The sequence below is a fragment of the Suncus etruscus genome, chromosome 6, assembly GCF_024139225.1.
Source record: "Suncus etruscus isolate mSunEtr1 chromosome 6, mSunEtr1.pri.cur, whole genome shotgun sequence".
In the NCBI taxonomy this organism is placed as follows: domain Eukaryota; kingdom Metazoa; phylum Chordata; class Mammalia; order Eulipotyphla; family Soricidae; genus Suncus; species Suncus etruscus.
This window is the reverse complement of record NC_064853.1, coordinates 4,421,109-4,449,105: the sequence shown is the minus strand read 5'-3', so window position 1 is coordinate 4,449,105 and position 27,997 is coordinate 4,421,109. Positions and strand designations below refer to the sequence as shown.

The 27,997-nt window shown below is 44.3% G+C and overlaps 1 protein-coding gene across 1 annotated transcript in view; it reads left to right on the top strand.

The window, feature by feature from the left end:
* The first annotated feature begins 224 nt into the window (after window positions 1-224).
* Window positions 225-27,997, top strand: part of RERE (arginine-glutamic acid dipeptide repeats) — a 249,354-nt gene continuing 221,581 nt past the window's right edge. Inside the window, exon 1 of the mRNA XM_049775275.1 lies at window positions 225-685. Within this exon, the coding sequence (XP_049631232.1) occupies window positions 361-685 (325 nt within the window). The 5' untranslated portion in view covers window positions 225-360. The remainder of the gene's footprint in view (window positions 686-27,997) is intronic.

Here is a 27,997-nt window from a genome sequence, read left to right as displayed (position 1 = left end):
AAAATATAGTTTACTTTTATACAAACATTTTTATTGTTGCCAAGATACAAGATACAAATGAAGAACAAAAACCCCAAGCATGTGTTAGCTAAGGCAAAAAATTAAGATGTAATTACATTTTTTAATTATTTGTTACAAGAAATTAAAACCATTTACTTTAGAAATAAGAGATGAGAAAATGGTCAAGTAAAACGAGTTTCTTTTTTTCTTTGCTAGCAATTTTGAAACGTTGGGGTTATTGGAGTGGTTGGATTTTCCCTGGAATTGAGTGACAAATTCAGAAGACTGAAGCCCAGGCTTACTGTCTACCTTTCACGGAGGCCTAGCCGTGAGAGGACAGAAGAAGGCACGTGGCGAATCATGACAGCTGACAAAGACAAAGACAAAGACAAAGAGAAGGACCGGGATCGAGACCGGGACCGAGAGAGAGATAAAAGAGATAAAGCAAGAGAGAGTGAAAATTCCAGGCCACGAAGAAGTTGTACCTTAGAAGGAGGAGCTAAAAATTATGCTGAGAGTGACCACAGCGAAGATGAGGACAATGACAACAATAGTGCCACAACAGAGGAGTCCACAAAGAAGAACAAAAAGAAACCACCCAAGAAAAAGTCTCGCTACGAAAGGACAGATACCGGTGAGATAACATCCTACATCACTGAGGATGACGTTGTCTACAGACCAGGAGGTAAGAACTGTTATCTTCGGGGCCTCCTTTGGAGACTTGATGCCATCTTTTAGATTGGGGCTAAGGAGGGGAAAGGGTAGGGATGGTCATGGACTTTGATGTTAAGAAGGCTCAGAACCCACAAGAAGAAACAAGCTGAGTAGGAAAACTCAAGCTAGGGATCCCAGAGTCCAGTTGGATATTTCTAACTCAACCCGACCCATTTCTTGCTGCATCAGTCTCAATTTGAGTTTCTTTCCTGGTCGTACACTCTTCATTTTCTTTCTTGTCTCATGCTGCTTGTTGTCTTATGACTTCCCCATCTCTTTTCCTCCCCCATCCCTGTTGGCTTTGTTCTGGAGGTCACACTGTGGGTTTGTGCACATGGCTGGGGTGGTGGCTGCTATTCCCTCTCTAGACCCCCTGTCTAAAGTGAATGCCCTCTAGTTAGCTCTTGAACTCTCTAGCCTCGTCCTGTGCCTTTTATCTACTGCACAGATTGGGTTTGTGAACTTGCAGGATAGAATGCATGGTAAGACATGCATACAAGGCTGAAAAAACTAGAGGCTGGAGAAGGCTTTGTAATAGCCTTTGTGCCAAGGCCTTTCTTCCTCTTAAAAAACCTTTTCCATGGGCCGGGAAGGTGGCGCTACAGGTAAGGTGTCTGCCTTGCAAGCACTAGTGTAGGACGGACCGCGTTCGATCCCCCGGTGTCCCATATGGTCCCCCCAAGCCAGGGGCGATTTCTGAGCGCATAGCCAGGAGTAACCCCTGAGCATCACTGGGTGTGGCCCCCCAAAAAAACAAAACAAAACAAAAAAAACCTTTCCCTGAGTATTGAGCTTCAGGCTCTCTAATCAGTAGTAATAGATAAAGCCATAACCTGCTCTGTTTTTCAGAAAACACTGTTTATTTAGTGTATTGAGATTCTGAGACTTAGAGCTCAGAGCTAGCTAGACACATGCAGCTTTCCGATGAGAATGCTGGGTAGTGCTGTTGGATACCAGCAAAACCCTCCCTGCTGATTTGTGTGTGGGGTGTATTAGGATGCCTTTTCTACCAGAATTAGAGCACCCAATAAGATGATTTTATTTGAATCAACATTGCTGAGGTTTGGTAGAAGAGGTAATTTCAGGGCTGGCTGGAAAGAGAGCTCTATGGTAGAGTAAATGCCCTGGCACTGCGGCCTGGCTCTGGCAGTTCGTAAGCACCATACCTCCAGGAACCCAGCATTGCATTCTGTAGCTCCTGGCTCCTGAACACTGTTGGGGTGCTTTCCAGAAGAAACCAAAACAGTTTCTTTAGTTCGATTCTTTTCAGGGAAAGGAAAAGTGAGTTGATTAGATTTGGGGGGGTGGTGGTTGAGTCACACCCAGTGGTGCTCAGGGGTTACTCCTGGCTCTGTGCTCAGAAATTGCTCTTGGAAGGCACGGAGTACCATATGGAATGCTGGGATTTGAACCGCCGAACCATCATCTATCCTGGATCGGCTACATGCAAAGCAGACGCCCTACTGCTGCGCTGTCTCTCCATCCCAATATATTTATCCCGTCATTAGTGTGGGGCAATGTCTTGAGGAATAGTATAATTCTTCCAAACTTCACAGTTCGACTCAGAATCCCCACCCCATTCTCCCCAGTAAGAAACGAATTCATCTAAATGCCACAAGAAGTATCTGAATCCTTTGCCTGCTCCCTCCTCCCAGGAATTCATTGATAATTTTCAGAAGAAAACAGTGCTTGGAATTTATAGCTATAAATCGTATTCTCAACTTCAATTTACTTGATACAATTATTATCAAGGTTTAGGTTTTTATTTCTCCAGAGCTGGAGCTCTGCTGAAGCGATGTAGTGATAACGGATAACAGCACTGTTGGTGTTGTTCAGATTTGGAGACATTATAGGAGAGTTTCTTAGAAATTGTAGATTATCTTGTGAGAGAATTATCACAGATTCCTTTCTATAATTTGGTTTTGATCTAAATGACAAGAATGGCTCTTGGATGTATTAACTCCTTTAGCTAGAGATTGGATTATGAATCTAAAATAAGGAATGGTTTGTTGTCCTTAACTCTCGGCACATTATGGTTCAGTGTGAGGCTGTGATTGGATCACTGCTCAAGCCTTGTGCCGGGTGTAGCCGCCTTTCTCAGGTGGTAATATTGGACATGTTGTCCCCCCGTGTCCTCCTGTGGGGATGATGTTGCTGTCTGCAACCTCTGTAGCCTTGTGGTCAGTCCAGGGCATTCGGAAAATGCTGCCCAGTCACAGTCACGAGCTGTACTTGGAAGACTTACAAGCCCTATTGTTGGGGCCGAGGGAACTTGATTTGTGCATGGCCAACCCAGGTTCAATTCCTCGACACCCAGGTGGTTCTTAGAGCACTGCAGGAATGATTGATAACCTGGAGTAACGCTGGGTGTGACTACAAAACAAAGGCATATCCAGGAGTAACCCCTGAGCATCACAGGGTGTGCCCCCCCCCAATAAAACCCCACAACATGAAAATGATAACTTCTTTTCCTTTTGAATTTTGGGGCCACACCCAGAAGTGCTCAGGGGTTATTACTGGCTCTGGACTCAGGACTATATGGATCGAATCTGGGTCGACTGTGTACAAGGCAAACATCTTACTTGCTGTACTATTACTCTGGCCCCAAGAATAACAACTTTTGTTAGTGATGAAAACCATCTTATAACAAAAAAATCTTAATGCCTAGTCATGGTTTTTGTTTGTTTGTTTGTTTGTTTTTGGGCCACATCCTGTGATGCTCAGTGGTTACTTTTGGCTATGCGCTCAGAAATCATTCCTGGCTTAGGGGATCACATGGGACGTAGGGGATAGAACTGCAGTCGTCCTAGGTCAGCCACGTGTAAGGCAAAATGACGTACCACTGCTCCACCGCTTTTGCCCCACTTAGTCATATCTTAATGCTTTTGGTTTTTGGTTGGGACTTTGTGGCCATATCCAAACATGCTCAGGGCCTATAGCTTTGTGTTCAGGAGTGAGCCCAGACAGTGCTTAGGGAGTCTCTTTTTTGTTTTTGGGCCACACCCAGCACAGCTCAGAAGTTTTGCTCCCGGCAGGTTCGGGGGACCATATGTGATACCAGGGATCGAACCCAGCTTAGTCAGTCTTGGGTCAGCTATGTGCAAGACAAATGCCCTACCTCTGTGCTACCACTTTAGCCCCAGAAAGTCTCTTGTCATTAGGATCAATCACAGGCAAGGATAGTGGCTTTTCTAAAGTTCTTTCATATCTAGCAGCGCTCAGAAATTACTCTTAGTCTGTGCTCACGGATTATTCCTGAGAGCGCCCAGATTATGGACAGTGCTGAGATTCAAATGCAGAGGGCCCTTGCATGACAAACATCTCCCTTTTATATTATCTGAACAATTTCTACTCTACTGTGAATAGCACTGATACTTCTCCTCGGTTTTCTTATCCCCCTAGTCTTTTGAGGTAATGGTTGAAGATACCAATCGTGAGCCTGGGAAGAAGGCTCAGAGGCATGGAGTGATTCCTGATCCCTGCCCAGTATTTCATGGTTCCCTGAACACTGCTTGGTGTCTCGTGGTCCTCAGAACTGGCAGACCTGGGGCTGGAGCGATAGCACAGTGCAGGGGAGGCGAACACGCGGCTCTCGAGCAGCCACATGCGGCTCCTGAGCAGCCACATGCGGCTCCCGGCCAAAATGAATGCAGCTCTTTGCCTCTTATCATTATTTTGTATACTGTGGCTCTTTGCCAAGTTTGGATTTTGTTCTGCTGCTTCTGAGGAGGGACCTCTGAGGAGAGATCTCCTAGCGCATAGTCCCGCCCCCAGGCTGCGGCATCCTGTCTCCCATCCCTCCGAAACAACTGCATGGGCTAGTGAGCCGGGGGAAATCTGTGTGTCACAATGTTGTGTCACATCTGGCCGTTAGTTCTTAGTGTGGAGGACGCAGCACGCCCTCACCATCACTGCAGGATTTTGACCCTCACTCAAAATAGCAAGCAATATGTGTTTAGTAGATTATTGTTAAAATGATATGCTTTTGTGTGAGTGTTTGTCAGTTTTGGCAGGTCACTGCGTGGTGTGGCTCTCTGACTCTCACAGTTTAAAATTTTGGCTCTTTGTGTCGAACTTGTTTGCCACCCCTGGCATAGAGGTAGGGTGTTCAGCATGGTGGTAGGGCGTTTGCCTTGCACGCAGCTGATTCTGGATGGACGGTGGTTTGAATCCGGCGTCTCATATGGTCCCCCAGTCCAGGAGTGATTTCTGAGCCCATATTCAGGAGTAACCCAGGTGTCACTGGGTGCGCACCCCCGCCCCCAGAAAAAGAACTGCAAGAACTGCCAGACCTGAGCATTGATCCTTTTGTTTGTTTGTTGTTTTGTTTTTTGGGACACATCTGGCAGCACTTGGGTTACTCCTGGCTCTGGGCTCAGAAATTACCCTAGCAGGCTCAGGGGACCATATGGGATGCCAGGAATTGAATCACCATGGATCCTGTGTCGGTCCTGTGCAGGGCAAATGCCCTACCATTGTGCTATCTCTCCAGCATTGATTCTTCAGACCTGTACCTTTGGATCAAAGATATCTGGGAGTGACCCTGAGTCCCGTTGAGCCTTTCCCCCAGTTGAGGAGTACAGTGTAATGAATTACATCACAGTCATTACTTTAACCACTTTCTTCCTTATCTCTTGCATGTGACCCACCTGAGTTCAATACCTGGCACCCCATGTAGTCCCTTGAGCCTACCTGGATTTATCCCCGAGTGTTGAGCAAGGAGTAAGTCCTGAGCACTGCTGGGGGTGGCCCCAAAACAAAATATTTCTTTTTGTTTGTTTTTTGTTTTTTGGGTCACACCCGGCAGTGCTCAGGGGTTACTCCTGGCTGTCTACTCAGAAATAGCTCCTGGCAGGCACGGGGGACCCTATGGGACACTGGGATTCGAACCAACCACCTTTGGTCCTGGATCGGCTGCTTGCAAGGCAAACGCCGCTGTGCTATCTCTCCGGGCCCCAAAACAAAATATTTTATTGATAGTAATCACTTAGGCAAACATTTGTTCTTTAAAATAAAACAGTTACAGAAGGAACTTGGTGTTTGATTCAGCCCCCCTACCCCCTTTGGTTTTTGGGCCACACCCAGTGGTGCTCAGGGGCTTCTCCTGGCTCTCTGCTCAGAATTCGCTCCTGGCAGACACTGGGGAACCATATGGGATGCTGGGATTTGAACCATCGTTGGTCCTGTGTCGGCCACTTGCAAGGCAAATGCCCTATTGCTGTGCTATCTCTCAGGCCCTGATTCAGGCGTTGTTGTATTTTTGTTTGTTTGTTTTTAATAAAGTAAAAGCTTAATTCGTGCTAAATTTTTTTAGCTCATATAGAAGAACTTTAGGTAAAAGTGCCATGGATAAATTAATACTTTATATTTATGTAGGCAGAAGAAAAAAGAAGAACTGCTTCCCTAAAATTCTTCTAACCAAGGGAAAGGAATATAAATTTTGAGACCAGCCTCCCATATCCCATTTAGTTTTCTAAATCAAAGGCCGTCAATTCTGGTGAAATGCATTCTTTGTTTTGTTTTGTTTTGTTTTTTGTTTTTTTTGGGTCACACCTGGCCAGCGCTTAGGGGTTACTCCTGGCTCTATGCTCAGAAATTGCTACTGGCAGGCTTGGGGGACCATATAGGATGCCGGGATTCAAACCACCGGCCTTCAGCATGCAAGGCAAGCGCTTTGCCCTCCATGCTCTCTCTCCGGCTCCGTGATATGCATTCTTGCTGCTTCCATGAGTTAGCACAATTAGCAGAATCACAAATTACACCCATGATCATGGGTCAGAAGTTGAGTTGTGGGGCGGAGAGATGTAAAATTTACCACATTCTAAAGTCAAAGAGCAGTAGAAACAACTAAAGAATTAAATTCTGGGGGTGGGGGGCTAGGGAGTCTGCCCAAAGGGGTGGAACGCATGCTCTGTATCTGTGAAACAGGTAGGATGGGATCCTTGTTGCATGCTCTCTCACACTCAGTGTAGTCCTGTGGCCCCACCCCTGCTGATTCCCAACATCTTTGCCTCACTAGCTTGAAAAGTGAATTGCTGGGCCTGCTCCTCCTGGGAGTTACCCCCAGGTGTCTGAGCGAAGGTGGAGCACTCCACCCCTCCTCTAAGTAGAATGAAATTGTGGACTGTTGGAGTTTGTGTTTTTGGAAATGGTGAATTGGAAAGGCACTGTGAACGTGGGCGCAGGTAGAAGGAAGCGAGGAAGCTTAATTATGGGTAGTAACTTAAAAAAAAAAAAAACAAAAATATTTTTTATCAAGACATCATATTTCCAGCAGGGCTGGTGCTATTTTATACTTGCCATGTGCTATACCTTTCTGGGCCTCCTCCACTACCACCCTAAGGTCTTTTCCCAGTACTCCCCGCTCCCTCAGCATACTCAGCTCATAACTCTATTGACCATATTCATTGTTTTCATGGAGCCTGTCTAGTTCCTTTCTCCCCTCCCTATCTCTTTCTGTTTTATTGAGCCACACCAGCAATGCTAGGGATTACCCTGACTCTACATTTAGACATTACTCCTTTAAGGACTTTGGGGTCCATCTGGGATGCCAAGAATCAAACTTGGGTTGGCCACGTGCAAGGCAAGCACCCTATCTAATGTACTACAGGGTTATGCATCCTCTTGTTTTATTTCTTAAATTCTAGTTAAAAGTGTAATTATCTGTGGGACAAGCCATAGTATATTGGGTGAGGCACTTACCTTGCATGCTGTGGACCCTGTATCAATTCTCAGAATCCTATTTGGTCCCATGAGCCTGCCAGGAGTGATTCCTGAGTGCTGAGCAAAGAGCACCCCTGAACACCATTGGGTGTGGCTCCTTAAAGACTATAATCACCTGGTATTGTTCCACCTTGCTTTCCCTCCCTCCCTTCCTCTCCTCCCAGCTGTGCGCAGGGGTGCTGGGAATTGAACCCGGGTCTGTCCAGGGTCAGCTTCGTGCAGGGCAAACACCCTATCACTGTGCGCTATGGCTCCAGCCTCCCCTTGCCTTCTGACTCACTTTACTTAGCTCTTCCAAATCCATCTAAGTTGCAGCCAACTTCCAGACCTCATCTTTACTCAGAGCTGAGTAATATTCTGTTGAGCATAAATACAATCCTTTCTTCCTTTCTTCCCTGCTTATCTGTTGTTCTGCAGTTGGGTTGTTTCCAGATTGTAGCTCTTTAAAATGCTACAGTGATTGTAGGTGTGCACCTCGGCCCTTTCAGACCAATGTTTTGGGGGTAACTGCTTCCTTCAGGTGGAGGCACAAGGTCATCCCATAGGTCTAGTTTTAGTTGTTTTTGTTTTTTGTGGTAGGGGAAGAGGGGAGACAAACTATTTTCCAAAGGGACAGAATCAAACAATAATCCTACAAGCGGTGATCCTTTCGCACCACACCCTGCCAGCACTTGCTTTTTGGCATTTATTTTCAGGACTGTTTGTATACCCACATTCTTGTTGATGGGAGCTTTTATTTAATTGTCATTTTTGCCTTGTATTTCCCCAATTGTTGATGACGAATAACACTTTTTCTTAAGCCAGTTGGCCATCTTCACGTTTTTCTCTGAGAAAGTGGTACATTCCCACCTTTTGTAATGTTGATTTTTCTGTTGGTGAATTTTGTGAGTATTCTATGTGTCTTGATATTAGCCTTTGGATATATTTCATACGAATATTTTGGAATGTCTTTATCTCATATGCATTTCATATGTGAATTAGGTTGAAATTATAGGTAGTTATTAGGCAGGGAAATAGGCCAGGGATAAAAGAGTCACGTGTCCAGCCTCCCCACTCCCATTAGCTCTAGATGCAGTGAGAAGCCAAACAGCATATGGATAGTTAGAGACAGCTTGTTGTGCCACGCATGTGATAGGTAAACAGAGGTGGTGATGTCAGTGGAATGTACGACTTGTTCGGGTTTGTACTGCCCGTATCTTTTCCTAGGCAAGAAAAGTGTAAATAGAGTAGAATTATAATGCATAATTGCAGGGTATAATGTAGGAGTATATTTTAGCAGAAAGGGAGAAGGCAGATGGAAATTAAAACCCTTACCTGTTGAATTCTTTCTGTTTAAAATAAAAAAATCAGCACCTGGGACCAGAGGGGTTAGCACAGCAGGGAGGGCTTTTTCCTTGCAGGACCCACCTGGGTTTGATCTCTGGTATCCCATCTAATCCCTGAGCCTGCCAGGAGGGATTTCTGAGTACAGAGCCAGGAGTAACCCAAGCACTAGCAGGTGTGACCCCAAGACAAAATAATCAGCACCTGTGTGTGTCCTGGGGCTCCTTCCCAGAGAGGTACACCCCACTTGTCTTCTAATTCTGGCAGACTGCCTTACCTGCTGTCACCTTTGCTATAACCCCATATTACTCTCGGTGCCTAAAACATGCACCTGTTCTTCTGTATTTCACACACTGACTCCTGTTCTCTGGGCTGCCTGCTGAGGCGGTCCTTGTTGGGGTAGAGTGGGGGCGGGGGTGGGTGTGAAGGAGATTTTGGGCCACACCTGGCAGTGCTCAGGGCTTACTCGTGGCTCTGCGCTCAGGAGTGCACTGATGATGCTCCAGGGACTGTGGGATTCTGAGAATTGAACCCTGGTCTGCTGCCTGAAAGGCAGACCCTGCTGTGTGGTCTCTCTGGCTCATTCGTCTTCTTGAAGTATAATTTCTGATTTTGCTCGTCTTCCTGGCTCTTGGTGCTGTTGCGTGACGGGGGCTGCACATCGCCTGGCCATGGTGCTTTCTGGGTTGCATTGAGGGTTGAGACCTTGGTGCCCACTGAGGTTTGGCCTCTGCTAATCGCAGCTCATGTGCAGGCTTGCCAGGAGTCCCCTTCTGGCTGTGATGCTTGTACACCTTCCTAGTGGAGCTGCTTGCTGCGCATGCTCCTCTATTGATATTCACAAGTGCCTGGCTGCAGTGTGACCGGAAATTGCTCAGGGCATCAGGGATCACAGAGGAGAGCTGTCTGATTCTGCCAGGGCCGAACCTTTCCGTGTAGTTGCGTTGCGCAGTGAATGCTTGGCTGTTTGCTTGTAATAATACATGTGCTCTGAGCCCCTCACCACCTTGCATAAGTCTGGGCCCTGTCATGAATGACTTTTGAAAGAGAGTCAGGGCAAAGAGAGAGAGGACAGAACTTAGGGTACTTGCCTCGTACTCGGCTGACCTGGATTAGCTACATCATTGACATTCCATATAGCCAAAGCCCTCCGCCTGCCGCCCAGCCCATCAGTGATTCCTGAGCACAGAGCCAGGAATAAGACCTGAGCTCCACTGGGGAGGGGAGGTTCACAAACAGGCACATCAAAGATGGTAATCGGACTTCAGAGTTGAATGGGTTTGGGGTTTTGAGGAATCAACTCCTTATCCCAGGGTGGACTCCCTCACTACCAATAAAAAAGACACACACACACACACACATGCACATGCACACACACACACACACACGCACACTCACGCACGCACGCAGGCACGAGCACGCGCGCAACGCCACTCAGATTCTTCCTGGATCTGCACTCAGAAATCTCTCCTGGCAGACTGGAGATCAAACATGGTTCCATCCCAGGTCGGCCGTGTGCAAGGCAAATGTCCTACTGCTGTGCTGTCACTCCAGCCCTGGGCAGGATCTTTTGTGTTAATTTAAAAATTACCTTATTGGGGATGACAGAATAGCTAGAATTCACCCATATGTAACAGAGAAACAAAGCAGGGGATCAGTCCAAAGAAAGCAAACTTGGTAGACTTTGATCATTCTACCAGGTGGGTAGAGTAGGCCAGGAGGTTTTTGTGAACCATGAAGGGGGCTTTGACATTTTGGTTATGGGATACTATGGTAATGTTATTTCAGGGTTTTGATGGGGGACTGGAGAGTGGGCCACACCACACCCAGCAGCGCTCAGGGGTTGCTCCTGCTGTGCACTCAGAAATCGCTCCTGGTGGGCTCGGGATCTTATGAGATGCCAGGGATCGAGCTGGGTTCCGTACCGAGTCCAACTCTTGCAAGGCAAATACCCTACCACTGTACTATCGTTCCAGCCCATTATTTCAGTTTTTACAAAAGTGGGAGGGCACAGCTACTCCAAGCTCTGTGCTTGGTGGTTATTACTGAGGAAGTTCCGGTGGTGATGTCAGATAGCAAGCCTGGGGCTCCTCTAGCCAAAGTTTACACTCATCAGTTCATGGAGCTACTTTTTTTCTGAGTCACCAGTGTCGTGATATTGTACTCCTAAACATTGTGAATAAGCAAACGTCTGTAAGCCAAATTCCACCTCAATTAAAAAAACTAATTGAGGGGTCACTTGTATTCTGTGTGTAAGACTTGGATTTGATTCCCCGGCCAGCCCACAGCACAGTGCCTTCCCTGTTGTACTGTGGGGAAGACAGCTGGAAGAGAACAAGGGGAGTATTCTACATTGTGACTCCAGATTGCCAGTTAAAAACATAAATCTAACAGCTCAAAACACCGAAAAGTTGCCTTTGTTAATAGCGAGAGCCTGTTAAATGACAGTTCTTTGAAGGTTTTTTTTTTTAAATGGGTAACCATCAAACTCAGGCTGTAGTTTTCTTGGAATTGACTCATCTCAGTTTCCTGGATCCTACCCAGTTTGTGACTTCAGAATCCTTCTGTGCTAATAGGGTCTCATTTTTCTAGTGTTCATCCTCCCCCCCCCCCCCCCAGCTTAAGAGACCACTCAAGGAGAGGATCTCTTTTGTCCTTAGAACTCACTGAAGTCCCCCAGGTGCTTAAATCACATCTGAGATCACATTGTATGCATTTAGTCATCTATTCCCCAGACTTTTACTGGCTTGGGCAGGGATGATTTCACATTGAGGTGTTCACCGTCTCAGCCCTTTCCTAGGTTGGGCCACATCAACACTTGCACAGGGAGGTGGATGTAAAGTCTTGTTCTTACATTAGAAAGAAATGTCCAGAACATTCTAGATAAAATTATCCCTGGCTCAAGGCTTGCTTTGTTCTCAGAAATGTTCGGCCCGTGATAAATGTGGCTTCTGTGGACTGGACTTCTTGGGGCAGTCTTCTGCGGACATCCCCCTGTTGCACTTCAAGTTACATGGCACATGCGCTTGGATTCTGATTTAGGTGTGCCTTTGATCGTGGTAGTAGGGTCTGTTACCAAGTGTCATTGTTGCCTTTCCCAAGACATCATTGGAGTTCATTGTGATAAACACAAAGCGGTTCCCCTTTCCCCTCAGAATTGCTTGTGTCTATCCACATGGTATATTTCAAGTGTTATATGATTTCAAACAAAAAGATGCAGAGATCGGGTGCAAGTCTACCAAGAGGCTCCTGTATATACTAGGTTTTGTTTTGTTTGGGCCATACCTGGCTGTGCATGGGGGTAATTTCTGGCTTTGCACTCAGGAAACATTCTTGGCAGGCTTGAGGGACCATATAGGAAGTTGGGAATTGAACCCAGGTCTGTCCTGTGCTAGACCAAAAAGGCCCAGCCTGCTTTGAGCGGTCCTGAGCTCTTATTGCTCCTTTGCAGGAGCAATTTCCTGGAAATCTGTCTTCTTTAAACAGAGTGACCTCCAATTGCATTGAGGCTTCTCTGTACCCCTGTGGATTGTTAGGACAGAGCCAGAGCTGTATAGAGAGGAAGAGGGGTATGTGGTACCAGGACACTTACCTTTGAGGCCTTCTCTGAATGGGTTGTTTCATACACTTCATCCATTTTGCTTAGTAACTGGAACCTAGAAAAAAGCCAGCATTTTATAATCAAAAAATTTCCCAGCAAATGTGAAATTATCTGTTTGTTTGCTTTTGGGGCACACCCAGCAGCACTCGGGGGTTACTCGTGGCTCTACATTCAAGGATCACTCCTGGCTGTTCTCAGGGGACTGTATGGAATGCTGGGATTGAACCTGGCTTAGTCACATGCAAGGCAAGAGCCCTGCTCGCTGTACTGTTGCACTGGTGCCTAAATATTTTTAGCTTTTCTTAAACTAGTGCTAAGCAACCCTTTTCTGAACATGGTCCCTGCCTCCCCTGATTCCTTTCTGCTCCTTGACCCCATCCTAGTAGTTGGCTCTATTCTGGCGTAGTTGTTCTCCCATTTAGGTAATTTCCCCGCTGTGGCTACCATAGTGGGCAAATGACCTTGACTGAGAAATGTGGAGATAGACTGGACAGTCCTTGTTACATCTTGTCTAACTTTTTTTTTTTTTTGGTCTAACTCTTGAGCTCGACTTACGAAAGTAGTATGAGTAGTGCTATTTATTTACATGTACTGAGATTTGATTGGGATATAATTTATATGTTTCAGGACTATCTTCCTCCATTCTTACAACCCCGCGAACTATTAAAAATTGTCAAGAATGGACTTTCCATGTTAGCCTTACTAATACAGCAAAAAGATTGGCTGTGGTGCCAATCCATCTGCTCTGACTGTTCTGCTTCAGCCATTAGTTCTTGTTCTTAAGTTATTCCACCACTACTTTTTAAGTGCCATATTACAAAATGTAACTTGCTTTGATCTACCCAGTTAAACATAGTTCTTGCATTGCTGAAATTCTTTGGATATTAACTTTTACATTTTTGTTTCCTGTTAGACCTAGGAGACATAGAATGTTGCCTTATGAACAGGGTAGTTGTTGGAATTTATCCTCCTCCATAAATTTGGTATAAATTCTTATTAGGAAGTTGCGGACCGTCTTGAAAGAAAGAAGAGTCTATTTCCTGAAAGCTGTTAGTTGCCTTTCCAGATGTCATTCTGAAGCCCTGTGTTTTTGGAATTCTGTACTACTTAAGCTTATTTATTTGTTTCCTAGTTTATTTCTAGGCCACACGTAGCAGTGGTGTTCAGGGTTGTTCCTCCTGGCTCTGCTGCACTCAGGAATTAGTCCTGGCAGTGCTCAGGGAACCATATGGGATGCTGGGGATCAATCCTGGGTTGGCTGCATGCAGGCCAAATGTCCTCCCTGTTGTCCTATCGGTTCTGGCTGACTCTTACTATTTTTGAAAGAGTTCTATATGCAGGTGTGATAGAGATAGACCAGGAGGTAGGTAAGGCGCTTGCTTTTGCATGCTGTGCCTCAGTTTGATTCCTGGCACCACGTAGGGTTTCCCAGTTCTGTTGTGCCCCTTTGCCTCCCTCCCCTGCCCAAGAGTGTGTGTGGTCTCTGTAAACTGAGGAAGTGCATTTGTTGTGGTGTTGCCATTTTAAGTTTGCACAAATCATGAATACCCGCGTCAGTGCCCCGACTATATTACTTCCCAGTGAATGTGGTCCCTGTGGTTTGGCTGGTTGTAAAACTAGCATCACCAGCCTTTGGGGCCCTGCTCTGCCCAGAGGGACCTTGAGAGAACTGGATTTGTGGGGGTGGGAGGGCAAGGGGGGCTGGGGGATTGGATGGGAGTAGGGGTGGGGGTGGGTAACAGAGGGGAGGGGCGCTCTTTTGTTTCAGTTTTAAAGCTGGATTTTAAACTCAGCCTTGCGTTTTGTGTCCTTCTGGAAGAAGATATTTATTTACTTCTAGTCAAATTGGACAGAGATTTCCTGCCATTAATTGAAAACCCTCTGCCCTTTTGCTTAGTGAGCAAGTGTTTGACTTCTAAGCTCTTGAGGTTTAGCTTTTGCTGGCTCAATTAATTCTTAAATGTTGCCTTTATTATTATACATTGCTGCCCGAGGAAATTGCTAAAGGAGTTGTTTAATCTGTTGTACTCCATCAGCTTTGTGAAAAACGCTTTTTTAAAGAAAACAGTTTTGATTGCAGTGGCCTGGTGGTCTTTGAATTGGATAGTCGGATTTAAATCTGACTCTTCTCTGGAGAGCGCTTAAACTCAGCTCTTCTGACGTTGACTCACGTGCCTGTCATTGTTCCAGACATTGTGCCTGTTTTTTTAACTGCTTTTCTAGCTGAGAAACCAGACTTCCCCAAATCAAAAATACCGTCCGTGCACTTTAAAGATGGACTCGCTTGGTTTATTGAATTATTTTTAAATGTATGGGCAGAAGTGTGACTTCTTCTTTTGCAAAACACTTAAATACACACATATATTTACTTTTCTTTGTAAATGCCTGAATATCCTAAACACTACAGAAAGTAAAAACATTCAATATGCCTTCCCCAACACTTTTATTTCTTTTTTGGAAGGGAGGGGGCCACACTCGGTGACGCTCAGGGGTTACTCCTGGCTACCTGCTCAGAAATCGCTCCCGGCTTGGGGGACCATATGGGACGCTGGGGGATCGAACCCTGGTTCTTCCTAGGCTAGGTATACGCCCTGCGCCACTGCTCTGGCTCGTTTCCCAACACTTTCAATGTTTATGTTAATATAAGCTTGGTAATAGATTTTTAGTGCTATAAAATAGGTGATGGAAGGTAAGTTATGTAGTTTTGGGGTTGCCCTTTTTTGAGGGGTTTGGTTTTGGGCCACACCTAACAGTTCCCAGGGATACTCTTGGCTCTGTTCTCAAGGCTCAGGAACTACTCAGTAGTGCTCCGGGGACTTTATGTCTACTCAAAGCACGATTATTGCTCCAGCCTCAGGGATTGACCCCAGGTCGGCCCCAAGCTACGCAAGAAAGAGCCTTATTTACCGTGCTGTTGCTATGTTGCGTGTGCCCTGTGTGTGTGGGCCCTCTCCCCATTCCTTTTAAATTAATGTTTGAAGTCGCTTTATTAGGTCTTTAAATTTATACATTATCACTTTATCATTATGTGTGCCTGAAATATTTGGTACTTTTTTATTTTCATTCTTGTACCATTAAATATGGCTGAGACTAATTAAGTAGCATGTCCTATGAAAGATACTTTACAGTTGTTTCCTCATCGAACCACTCCATTAATTTTCTTACGTTTCCATAGCTTCTTGCTTCATCGTTTTGTGACAGATGCTATATTGGTGGCACCCAGTGTGAGTAAAATATGTAAGTGGACATCTAAGGAGCAGAGCTTGTTGCTTGGGTTTCCGTCGCTGGTCTAGGCATTGTTCTGGCTCTCTTTGTTTCTGGGCAGAGGGTGCTGCTTGGCAGATGCTGCTTCAGTGTCTCAGCCTGACAGATAGAGATGGATGGTGAAAACAGCCGGAGTGGATGGAATGAGGGAATTTATAATAAACACCTTTAATATGTGAACATACAGCTTCTCATTATTTTCTGCTTTTGCCTTAATATTTTGTTTGGCCTCCGTTTGTAAAGCTGTGCTGTACGGCAGATTGTCACATTAGTAGGTGATATTTCATTTCAGATTTTATTTGCCCTGAATATAAGTAAAGCATACATTACTGTTCAGAGAAGGGAAGTATTACAAAAGAGATGCTACCCAATATACTTTAAAAAAAAAAAAAAAGGAAAAGTAATTAATTACTGCCATTTTATAGTACAAAAATACACTTTTTCTGAAGTTTGAATCTGAGAATGAATTCTCAGATGTGGGAGATTGTTGCTTTCTTATAAGGGGGCTCTATGTGTCACTGTTCATGCTACACAATGCAACTCCGGCTTCCACTTTGTTCCTTACACTTGCTGGAAGACATTTTGAGGTGGAAAGACCCTGGTTGTCTTGTAGGCTCATAAACTGGAATGCTTTAGAAGTTTATAGCAACATAAAAAAAAAGCATATTGGCATCGTGGATAGCTGTCTTTTTAAAAATTGCATTAGACATTCAGGTCATGAGTTTTGTAAAGGCTAGTTTGCAGAGAACATCAATTTTGTCTATTTTTTCCTTGTCTCCCAGCTGCTAGGATTCGGAGTGACTCTGGCATCAGACACACAGACTCAGCTTTCTAACTGTCTTTCTCCCGTCGCATTTTCTCTCTTTTTGATGAACAAATAATAAAATTTCAAACCCAAAGTAGAAATATTCAGATAAGCAAAGCTCAAAAATTAAAACTACCGGGCCGGAGAGATAGCATGGAGGTAAGGCGTTTGCCTCTCATGCAGGAGGTCATCGGTTCGAATCCCGGCGTCCCATATATGGTCCTCCCGTGCCTGCCAGGAGCAATTTCTGAGCCTGGAGCCAGGAATAACCCCTGAGCACTGCCGGGTGTGACCCAAAAACCACAAAAAAAAAAAAAAAAAAAAAAAAAATTAAAACTACCAAACTACTGTTGTTGGTATGCCATCAGTATCCTTAGCCAGCATGTGTGAATAGGTTTTATTTTTTTGGTTTTGTTTTGTTTTTACTGTTTCTAACATTCCTTTTTTTTTGGGGGGGGGGGGAGAGTTTGGGTCGAGGACAGCAGTGTTCAGGGCTTACTCCTGACTCTGTTCAGCACTCCTGGATGCAGAGGACCATACACAGTGCCCCAGATTGAACTGGGGCTAGTGCCTTTTCTTCTGCACTGTCTCTCCAGCCCCATATATTCTTTTTTTTTTTTTGGTTTTTAGGTCACACCCAGTGGCGCTTAGAGGTCATCCTGGCACTGTGCTCAGAAATCACTTCTGGCAGGCTCGGGGGACCAAATGGGAGGCCTGCATTCGAACCACTTTGAACCACTATCTGTCTTGGGTCAGCTGCATGCAAAGCTAACTCCCTACCGCTGTCCTATCTCTCGCCCCCCCCTCATATAGTCTTTTTAAACACAGTCTATCCTTTTTTATTGTGATCTCAATTTTTATTCATCTGAAATATTTTTCTGGTCAGTACTTTCCAATGCTGGATGGAGCTCCTAATCTCTGGGCTCTATGATCATTATAGGTAGGGGACTGAAGAGAATGCACAGGACTGTTGCACATGGGTGGTTAGAAACTGCCTCTTTGTTTTTAACAATTTATTACAATTCAGAGGGCATTTGGCTTTTTTTTTTTTCTGTTATAAAGGTTGGCAATAAACTTTGACAATTGATGCAGGATTTCTGTCACCAGTCTTAGTCCTAAAGATTCTCATATGTTACACAGAGACACTTCAAGTAATGCTTATGCTTATTGTGCTTTGAAATTATGAGGGCGTTAGGGAGTAATGGCTGGTAAATTATCTAATGAATAAATACTGTTTTTCAGTTTCTTATGCTAATAAGCGGTCCATGTTCTTGTGAACTTAAATAATTTTTTTGAGAGTGGTTTTATAGCTTAGTAAAGGCACAAAGACATTAGGTGAACCCAATTTACTGGATAGACACCTCAGTAATAAGTAATACATTGTAATTCTAGGTATACAAGCAATGCAGTAGTACCTTTTGCTGGACTTTTGGTTCTTTCTAGATATCCTCAAGTATAACACAAGTGGTGAGGATTTATTTTTATGACTTTGCTTGTACTTTGACCTTTGAAGTGACTGGATTTGTGGGTGGAGCAAAATCAACTTTATCTTTTTGTTTGTTTGTTTGTTTGTTTGTTTGTTTGTTTAAAGCCAGTCAAATTGAGCAGGGGGGGTTATATACCAACTTTTGTGATACTAATGTTAATAAGTTCTGATAAACCACTGCCATTGGACCAACCATCTTTGGTTTTCTTTATTTTTCTAGTTTTTTTCTTGAGCAGGGGCATACCCAGTATTTCTCACGGGTTACTCCTGGCTTTGCACTCAGAAATTACCTATGACAGGCATGGGAGACTGTCTGGGATGCTGGGGATTGAACCTGGGTCGGTTGCGTGCAAGGCAAACACCCTACTGCTGTGCTATGGCTCCAGCCACCTGACTTCATCTTTAGATGGGAAATTTTCACCTCAGAGAATGTGCTATTGCTGTTTTTATTTTTATCTATTTTTTAATATGTTGTCTTTTAAAAGTACAGTAATTTTATCTAGGGAGGAGTGTACTAATTGCAAGGAGATTGTGGGATTCTAAAAAAGAGAAAGAGAATTCCCCCAAATAGGGGAAATTGGGGGTTGGAGGGATAGTACAGCAGACACGGTGCTTCCGTTGCACATAGCCAACTTGGGTTTGTTCTATGGCACCAAATACGGACCCTTGAGCACCACTTAGCTGTGGCCCCCAAAACAATAAATGAAATAAGGAAATTAGTGCCCTCAAGAAGGACCCTTTCATGTACCTCCAGGTGGAGTGATGTCTGCTGATTTTTTTTCTTTCTACCTCCCCTCCCCTCTCCTTCCCTCCTTTTCTTCTTGGGTGGGTCCACATTTAGAGATGCTCTGGGATCACTCCTCCTGAATCTGCGCTCAGATTACTTTGGTGGGCTTGGAGGACCATAAGGGATGCCAGAGATTGAACCCAGTTTGGTCACGTGCAAGCTAAGTGTCTTTATATGCCGTTGTTCTGATTTTCATCTGTACTTAATGATGTTGAAAGTTGGGATACAGCTTTGAAAGGATGACAGTAAGAGGGTTTTATTTTTCTAGTAAGAAGTAAAATATGAAATACATTTTGTGACCTTTGTCCAATATGATACCTGGAAAGACTTATTTGTTTATTTATTTGAGTTTTGGGCCACACCAGGTGATGCTCACGGGTTACTCCTAGCACTCAAGAATCACTTCTAGGGGCCGGTGAGGTGGCTTGAGAGGTAAGGTGTCTGCCTTGCAAGTGCTAGCCAAGAAAGGACCTCGATTCCATCCCCCAGTGTCCCATATGGTCCCCCCAAGCCAGGGACAATTTCTGAGCGCTTAGCTAGGAGTAACCCCTGAGCATCAAATGGGCGTGGCCCCAAAAACCAAAAAAAAAAAAAATTAAAAAAAAAAAAAAAGAATCACTTCTAGTGATGCTTGGGGACTATATGGATGTCCAACAATTGAATCCTGGTTGCTTATGCGCAAGGCAAGAGCTTGCCCTGATTTCTGGTCAGTTTGAACTCATAAAATGATGGTGTATTCTAGAAAAATAGGTCCTTAGTGGTCTCTCTGTTTTTTTGGAAGAATAATTGAATATTCTCTCAGAAGGCCTGAAATGAAATCCATACAGAAATAGGGAGGAAAGGGGTGCCCAGTGGTGCTAGTAGACTCCACCACCTGTCCCTTCCTCTTGTTAAACCTTGGTGCTCACTCAATGGGATTGGACTAAGGGTGAAGCCACTTCAGAGAAGCAGTTGTGGGCTTTGTTTCTGGGAAGTACACACCCAAAGGTGCTCAGAGGTCATGCATCCTTGCTTTTGGAGGATTGTAATTGGTGCTGGGGAATCACATTGGGGTTTTTTGTGTGCAAGGCAGGTGCCTTAACCCCTGATGTATCTCTCCAGCCTCTGAACTTTGTTTTTATTTATTTACCTCTGGGGTTGATTTCTTTTTCTTACTGGAAGGTAATAGTTTATGCTCTCTAGTCTGATCTGTTCCTTTCTAGTATTATTTCTTACAGAAATTAGAATGTTTTCCTGAAACTGTTGTCCTTGATATATTCTATTGATGAATTAGTTTAAATGTTTTTGTCCATTTAAAAATGATTTGTTGGGTGCACAGAGAGATAGCATAGAGGTAGGGTGTTTGCATGCAGAAGGACCGTGGTTCGAATCTCAGCATCCCATATGGTCGCCAGCCTGAGCCTGCCAGGAGCAATTTCTGAGTTGGAGCCTAGTGGTCACACAGAACGGACCTGTGTTCGATCCCCGGCATTTCATATGGTCCCTCAAGCCAGGAACGATTTCTGATCTCTGCAGCCAGGAGTAACCCCTGAATGCCGCTGGATGTGGCTCAAACTCCTCCCCCCTCCCCAAATTGTAGGGGCCAGAGCAATAACATAGCTGGTAGGGTGTTTGCCTTGCATGTGAGGAACCCGGGTTCAATCTCTGGCATCCCATATTGTCCCCCAAGCCTGCCAGGAGGAACCCTGAGCACTTCTGGATGTGGCCCCAAACCCAAAACAAATTAACTTTTTGTAGTTCTATCTGTAATGACAAGAAACGTTAAAAAGGGATTCAGGAAATTCTTGATCTGGTTCTTGAACTTCAGCCAAAGGTTTTGGAATTCTTTGCATGTCTTTCACTCTCATTGTCTGTGTAATATCTTTTGTGTTTTACCTTCAGAAGACAGGAAGGATAGGAAGAGCAGGCAGGGCCTGCCCTCTTTGTAGGATCCAGTTCCAGGAGATGGACTGTTGAGGTCTATTGAAGACTTTGTCTCACTGCCAAGTTACATGTCGCAGAGCTGGAAGGAGACTGAGGAATTTGCTCTTTATTCAGAGGTGCCCTGTGCTCCGATAAACGTAAAATGCTCTGCTATTATAGGATGGGAGAGTGAATATTATGCTCAGCTCGCAGTTTCTATTAGAGGCTAATGAAATGCCATTAAAATTATTGCTGACATAGTTATTTTGCTTCTACCTCTAGCTCTGTGTAGAGTATGAACTTGTCAAAAGAATGGACTATATTTTAATTCATCTCAGTATCTCAAACTCTTGGCTGGTATGTAGGTAGTGCTCAGTAAGTTTCTGTGTGACTTTTATGAATTTGATTATGTTCACTGTAGAATATATCTTAATTAAAAAATTCTGTAAGGGCTTGGAGAGATAGCACATAGGCATTGTGCTTGCCTTGCACACAGCCGACTCAGTTTCCATTCCCTAAGCCCACCAGGGAATACTAAGAGTAAGCTCTGAGCACTCTGGGCTTAAAAAAAAAAAAACGGGGGGGGGCCGCAATAGCACAGCAGAAGGGTGTTTGTCTTATACAACGCCAAGCGGGATTAATCTCCAGCATCCTATATGGTCCCAGAGCCTGCCTGGAGTAATTTCTGAGCGCAGAGAAAGGAGTGCCGCTGGGTGTGCCGCCCCCCAACCAAATCAAATTGAAAAAAACAACAACAAATTATGTCTAATATAATCTGAACAAGATTTGCCCATTACTATTTCTGTTAAAATGGAAATTAAAATTTTTATCTCAAAATTCTGATTTATTTGGTTTCAGATGATCAAAGCATATTTTTTTTTCTAGATACAAATTTCAAAAACAAAACAAAACACTCATTAAATGATGAAATGTTATATTGGTCCATAGCAGCTGCACTCATTTTTCGAAGTCTGGTGGAGTTCAGTTTTTTATAGAAGCCATCCTGGGTTTCTCATGACCCAAACAGTCATAAAATAAAGGCTCTCCTTTTCAGAGCAAGAACAAGTGTTGCTGCCATGCTCAGAATTCTACTTGGTTTAATCATTACAATGCCATGGAGAATGGAGGCGGCTGGACAGTAAGTCTGTCCCCTATGCCTGTCCTCTCCCATCCCTGGACTAAGCAGTCCATGAGGATGGTGTGCAAAGCAAGATTCTTTTCATATGGAATCTTGTTGTTTTGCTCTGAGGCTCTTCCTGGTAGCGCTGGAGCATCAGCCAGTACTAGGAATTGAACATGGGTCCTTTACATGCAAAGCAAGAGCCACATTTGGAATTTCCTCATAAAGGAAGCTGATCATTGGAAATTAGTAACTAGAATCCACTCCTCCTTGCCCCAGACCCATCGTATAGTTATAAGATGATATTTCTGGGGCCGGAGAGATAGCATGGAGGTAAGGCATTTGCCTTTCATGCTGAAGGCCATTGGTTCGAATCCTGGCATCCCATATGATCCCCCGAGCCTACCAGGAGTGATTTCTGAGCATAGAGCCAGGAATAACCCCTGAGCACTGCTGGGTGTGACCCAAAAACAAACAAACAAACAAACAAAAAAAGGATGATATTTCTGTTGTGTGTGCTGGTCAGCTGAAGATTTTTTTTTATGCAAATCTAATTTCTCAGTATTTCTTGTTTTGTTTTTTACTTTTTTTTTTTTTTTTTTTTTGGTTTTTGGGCCACACCCGGTAACGCTCAGGGGTTACTCCTGGCTATGCGCTCAGAAGTCGCTCCTGGCTTGGGGGACCATATGGGACGCCGGGGGATCGAACCGCGGTCCGTCTCCTAGGCTAGCGCAGGTAAGGCAGGCACCTTACCTCCAGCGCCACCGCCCGGCCCCTTGTTTTTTACTTTTTAATTTTCTTTCTTTTCCTTTTAGTAATGTGATCAGCAAATGGAAATTAAAACCAAACTTTTAATTTATTTTTTATATATATTTTTATTTTTTGGGCTACAACCATACCTGTTTGGGAATCATTCCTGGCTGTGCTCAGGAGCATGTGTGGTGCTGGGATCCAACTGGGGTCGACTGTGTGTTAAGCAGGTGCCTTAACTATCCGGCCTACTTAATCATTTCTTTAAAAATATGTCATCTTGGACCCGGAGAGATAGCACAGCGGCGTTTGCCTTGCAAGCAGCTGATCCAGGACCAAAGGTGGTTGGTTCGAATCCCGGTGTCCCATATGGTCCCCCCGGGCCTGCCAGGAGCTATTTCTGAGCAGAGAGCCAGGAGCAACCCCTGAGCACTGTCGGGTGTGGCCCAAAAACCAAAAAAAAAAAAAACAAAACAAAACAAAACATCTTATTTTTACTTCTTTTTGGGCCTCTGAAATATTGCTTTGACGTTGCAGGTCTGCTCATATCGATATCTGTTCCAACTGCATGGGCGGAAGGGTCAGAGCCCAGACTGTAGACTGTGCTGCTTAGCGGTCAGCGCAAGAACACCTTCCCAGTGCTGGGGCTACTCAGGCTATAGCCAGTGGAGTTTGGGGTTTCCCGGTACCAGGGATTGAGTTAATGTCCTCTCATGCCACTGTAGTCCTTTAAGCAGTTTTGCTGGACCTAGTCTCTGATTTTAATAAAGTAAGAAGGACCTGATCAAAAACAATAACCACATAAAAACCCAGTAAAAATAACTGTTGATTGAAGTGGACAAAGACTATTTAGTCAAGGTAGGCTAGAGTTGGGGAAGGGTTTCAGTAACTGTTAGAAGTTCATAGAAGTTAAGCTAATGATTGAAACTTTAAATCCAGTCAAATACTACTACAAAATTTTGGGCCACATCCTGTGGCACTCAGGGGTTACTCCTTGGCTTTGCCCTCAGAACTCACTAATGGCAGGCTCGAGGAACTATATGGGAGGCAGGGGATCAAACTGGGTTGACCACATGCAAGGCAAATGTCCTACCCACTGTGCTATATTACCCTGGCCCCAGTACTTAAAATTTTTTTCAAATTAAAATAATCAGGGTCACACAGAGCAGTGAGTGCTCAGGCTTATTCCTGTTCCTGTGCTCAGTGATTGATATTTCCTGAGGGAGTTGAGGGACTATACAGGGTGTGAGGGATTGAACCCGGCCCCACTGCATGCAAGGAAAGTGCCCATACTATTGCTCTGGCCCTGAAATTCTATTTTAGAAGGTAGAAGTTAATGAGGTATTTACGTGACACTTTATAGAATAATTTTACTAATTAGTAATAACATATAAGTATACTGTCTACCTAGGGCAGGATTAAAAAATGGAATTCTATCCATAAACTCTATTTTGGGGGGAGAAATTAAACTCCTTCAAGTAATCCTTTGTTAGTTTGATAGTATTTAAGTGGTGGCAATGGGGGAAAGATGAAGGACTATGAAACCTTGGCTAATGGTTCTAGTCCTAGAGGTTAGACAAAACTATGAATAGGGGCAGATCCAGATGGAAGGAGTAGGTGCTGTAGCACAGGGAATTCCATGGGTGAAGGAGGGTTGGAAAGTGGTTAAAAGCAAACAAAAATCAGCTGAGCAGACAACACACTATCAGACGGAGTGAAAGAATAACTGGGTTTCCAGTTTGTTGCCGTATCTATGGACTCTGTGAATCTTGGATTTTCATGGTTCCAGTTTTGGGGTAGCAAATTCTGGATGCTTGCATTATATACTTGAGTCTTGATTTAAGTTTCATTTCAGGTGCTTTTTTGTACAACCCTTTCTTTAAACATTTTTTACATTTCTTTGTAAATGCTTAGAGGTAAGAACTCTCACACAGAAGGAAAATTACTGATGGTATTATCATGTTATCTGGTAAATAAAACTGAACAATTTTATAACTATTTAATGTCTTTTTTTGTTTGGTTGGTTGGTTTTGGGCCACACCTGATGACGCTCAGGGTCACTCCTGGCTATGCACTCAGAAATTGCTCCAGGCTTGGTAGACCAAATGGGACAGCGAACTATGATGTGTCCTAGGTCAGCTGGTGCAATGCAAATGACCTACCGCTTGCACCACCACTCCGGCCCCCCTATTTAATGTCTTGCTTGTAATCTAAATCCATATGGTAGTTAAGTCAGCTTTAAATAAAGTACAATTAATGCTGACATTGATTATGAAGAATATTAACTCAAATTGTCCAATAAAATTGTGTTTAGTTTAGGGCCACATCTGTTAGTGCGCAAGGCTTACTCCTGGTTCTGTCTTGGATCATTCTGGGTGGAGCTCAGGGGATCAAATGGGGGCCAACTATTAGATGCCAGGCAAGTATCTTAGCAGCTGTGCTATCTTCGGCTGCAGCATGAAATTTTAATCTTTAATTTTGCATACTTAAGAATTCAAGGGGCCGGAGAGATAGCACAGCGGCATTTGCCTCGCAAGCAGCCGATCCAGGACCTAAGGTGGTTGGTTTGAATCCCGGCATCCCTTATGGTCCCCGGTGCCTGCCAGGACCTATTTCTGAGCAGATAGCCAGGAGTAACCCCTGAGCTGCCGGGTGTGGCCCAAAAAAAAAAAAATTCAAATTCATAATGAAGGTTAGAGAAATATGATTGCCCAAGCCCTGCTAGCAGTGATCTCTGAGCAGAATCAGGAATAGGAGTAAGGTCTGAGAGTACGGTTGGTTGTGGTCCCCAAATTTAAGAATCCATAGTAATTGAACTTCACATAAATAACTAAATTTTAGTTTTCCTAGCCTTACTTTTATTTAAGTTCTTTCTCTTTGGGGCCGGAGTGGTGGTTCAGCAGTAGGGCGTTTGCTTTGCATGTGCCTAACCTAGGATGGACCGCAGTTCAATCCCCCCAGTGTCCCATATGGTCCCCCAAGCCAGGAGCGATTTCTGAGTGCAGAGCCAGGAGTAACCCCTGAGCATCACTGGGTGTGGGTCCCCCCCCCCAAATAAAAAGATCTTGCTCTTTCTGGAAAGTTGGTATTTGAATGGGAAGAAATAGTAAATGTGTATAAATATACCTTATTAGTTTTACAAGGAAAGGCTTACAAGATATGGATGCCTATGAAGTGCAGAAAATAATTGGTATGAAAAGTTTGCAGCTTGATGCTTGAATTGTGAAGCAGTTGCTTTTGCAACATTGAGAACTGCAGACTACAATTAACTGTCATTAATTTTGTTGAATAGAAATGTGTTCCATTTACTGTACAATCAGAATCCTAATAGATGAAATCTAAATAATACTGACAGTCCATTAACCAGTAGCAGAAAACCTGTAAAGAAAATGGATCGACTCTAATACCAGTTTATAACAAACTCTGCCACACGATAATGCGGGCATTGTGGATTCACCTGCTGACACGTGCGCTGAACATTGATTGGTTGGGCCTTTCATTATGGAGCAGGCAACTCCCAGAGCATTGTTGTGTGAAACCTGCTCTGTGGGAAGTGACAGCCTCGAGCAGCACTTTTTTTGTTGTCAGGCAGACGGAGATTCAGTGGATCTCCTCGGGGGTTTGGTTTCCTTTCCTTGGAGGGGCATCACCATCTTACATCTCACCTTGATGGTCGCTTTACCCAGAGGTCAGGGAACCCTGCTACCCCACATGCAAAGGATCAGCCTGTTGAGCTTTCTCTGGGGCTTCCTGTTCACAGTCCAGGAAGCAGGGTCCCCACCCTCCACCCACAAGGCACTGCTCTGCCACTGAGAAAGGCCTGCCCTTTCAATGGGTGTTTTTCTTCCTGTGCCCACTTGGACGGGACTATTCCTAGATGCGCTGAACTCTCTTTACACTGGCTTTCTGAATGGACACACCTGAGCCATGGAACCTGTAATCTTTGCACTTTTATTTGCAAGCAACCCCTCTGCTCAAAGGATCCTTATAGTAGAATTAATAGCAAGGATGAAGCTGTGTCCAAACTGCCTGTCTCTGTGCCTCTGACACCCAAAGATGTCTCACCCCCCAGGGCCAGCACCATCCCCTGTTCCTACCCCACCCAGATCAATGGTTTCCTCCATAGTCCAGAGTTCCCTGTGGGAGTAGTTTTCAACTTTTTGTTTTTGGCCACACCCAGAGGTGCTCGGGTTACTGGCTCTGTTCTCTGAAATGGCTTTTGTCAGGCTCAGGGGGCCATATGGGATGCTGAGAATTGAACCCAGGTCTGTCCTGGGTTGGCTGCAGGCAAGGCAAACGGCCTGCATTGTGCTATTGCTTTGGCCCTCCACTGGATTTCCCTCCCTCCCTCCCTCCCTCCCTCCCTCCCTCCCTCCCTCCCTCCCTCCCTCCCTCCCTCCCTCTCTTTCTTTCTTTCCTTTCTTTTTTGTTCTTGGTTTTTGGTTTTTGGGCTACACTGGGTGACACTCAGGAATTACTCCTGGCTCTGTGCTCAGAAATCGCTCCTGGTTTGGGGGACCATATGGGATGCCGGGAAATTGAACTGCAGTCTGTCCTAGGCTAGTGCAGGCAAGGCAAATGCCTTACCCCTTGCGTTACTGCTCCGGCCCCAATTTGTATATTTTTTAATATATCTATATATGTGGAGTTGTGTACACTTCCTCAGGCAATAAAGGGGTCAAGAGTGGAAAAAGTTTTAGCCCCTGTGCTCTCACACATAAGCTGTCTACAAATATAGCAGTGAGTGGGCCATTGGGTATGACCCAAAAACCAACCAACCAACCAACCAACCAACCAACCAACCAACCAACCAAACAAACAAACAAACAAACAAGAAAAAAGCAAATATAGCAGTTAGAAATAGTAAGAAACATACGTCAAGTAACTGGAATTTGGATGTTGAACTGGCTAGAATAGAATAATTTTTAAAATATGGATTCAGTAGAGTTTACAAGTAAAGAGTGTTTTTTAAGGAATATTCAGGATAAAATGGGATGAGAATGCTTGAAATCTTCTTTGTGTGAGTAATACAGATGTCAAACCCTGGTTAATACATAGCATATCCGTATAGTTAATAAGATTTTTGCTGCTGGCAAAGGTTTTTGATTTTTATTTTATAGAGATTTCAGAGACATGCAACATGTGATTGATTTGAGGAAAGGGAAGTATTGCCTCCGCAATTATTCTAAACTATCACAGCCCCCAAATGAGATAGAAGGCTCAGTCTTTGAGTTTTCAGTGCGTTGGAAGATTCTTTACCTCCTAGAGAAGAAAAGAGCAATGTGGGCGGTTATTAGCAGAATTTCTGGCTCTTACCACCTGCTTCTCCTCACATGAGTTTTTCTCATTAATTTCTGGTTGCTGTTTTTCCCTGCTAGCAATGGAGTATGAGTATATGCTGGCAGAATATAGTGTTCTGTTTTTAGATAAACATCTATACATTTTTATAGTATTAGTTGGGAACCTGTAGATGATAAATGCATCGCATTTCATGTACATGAAGTTTCAAAAGAGCCAAGGAT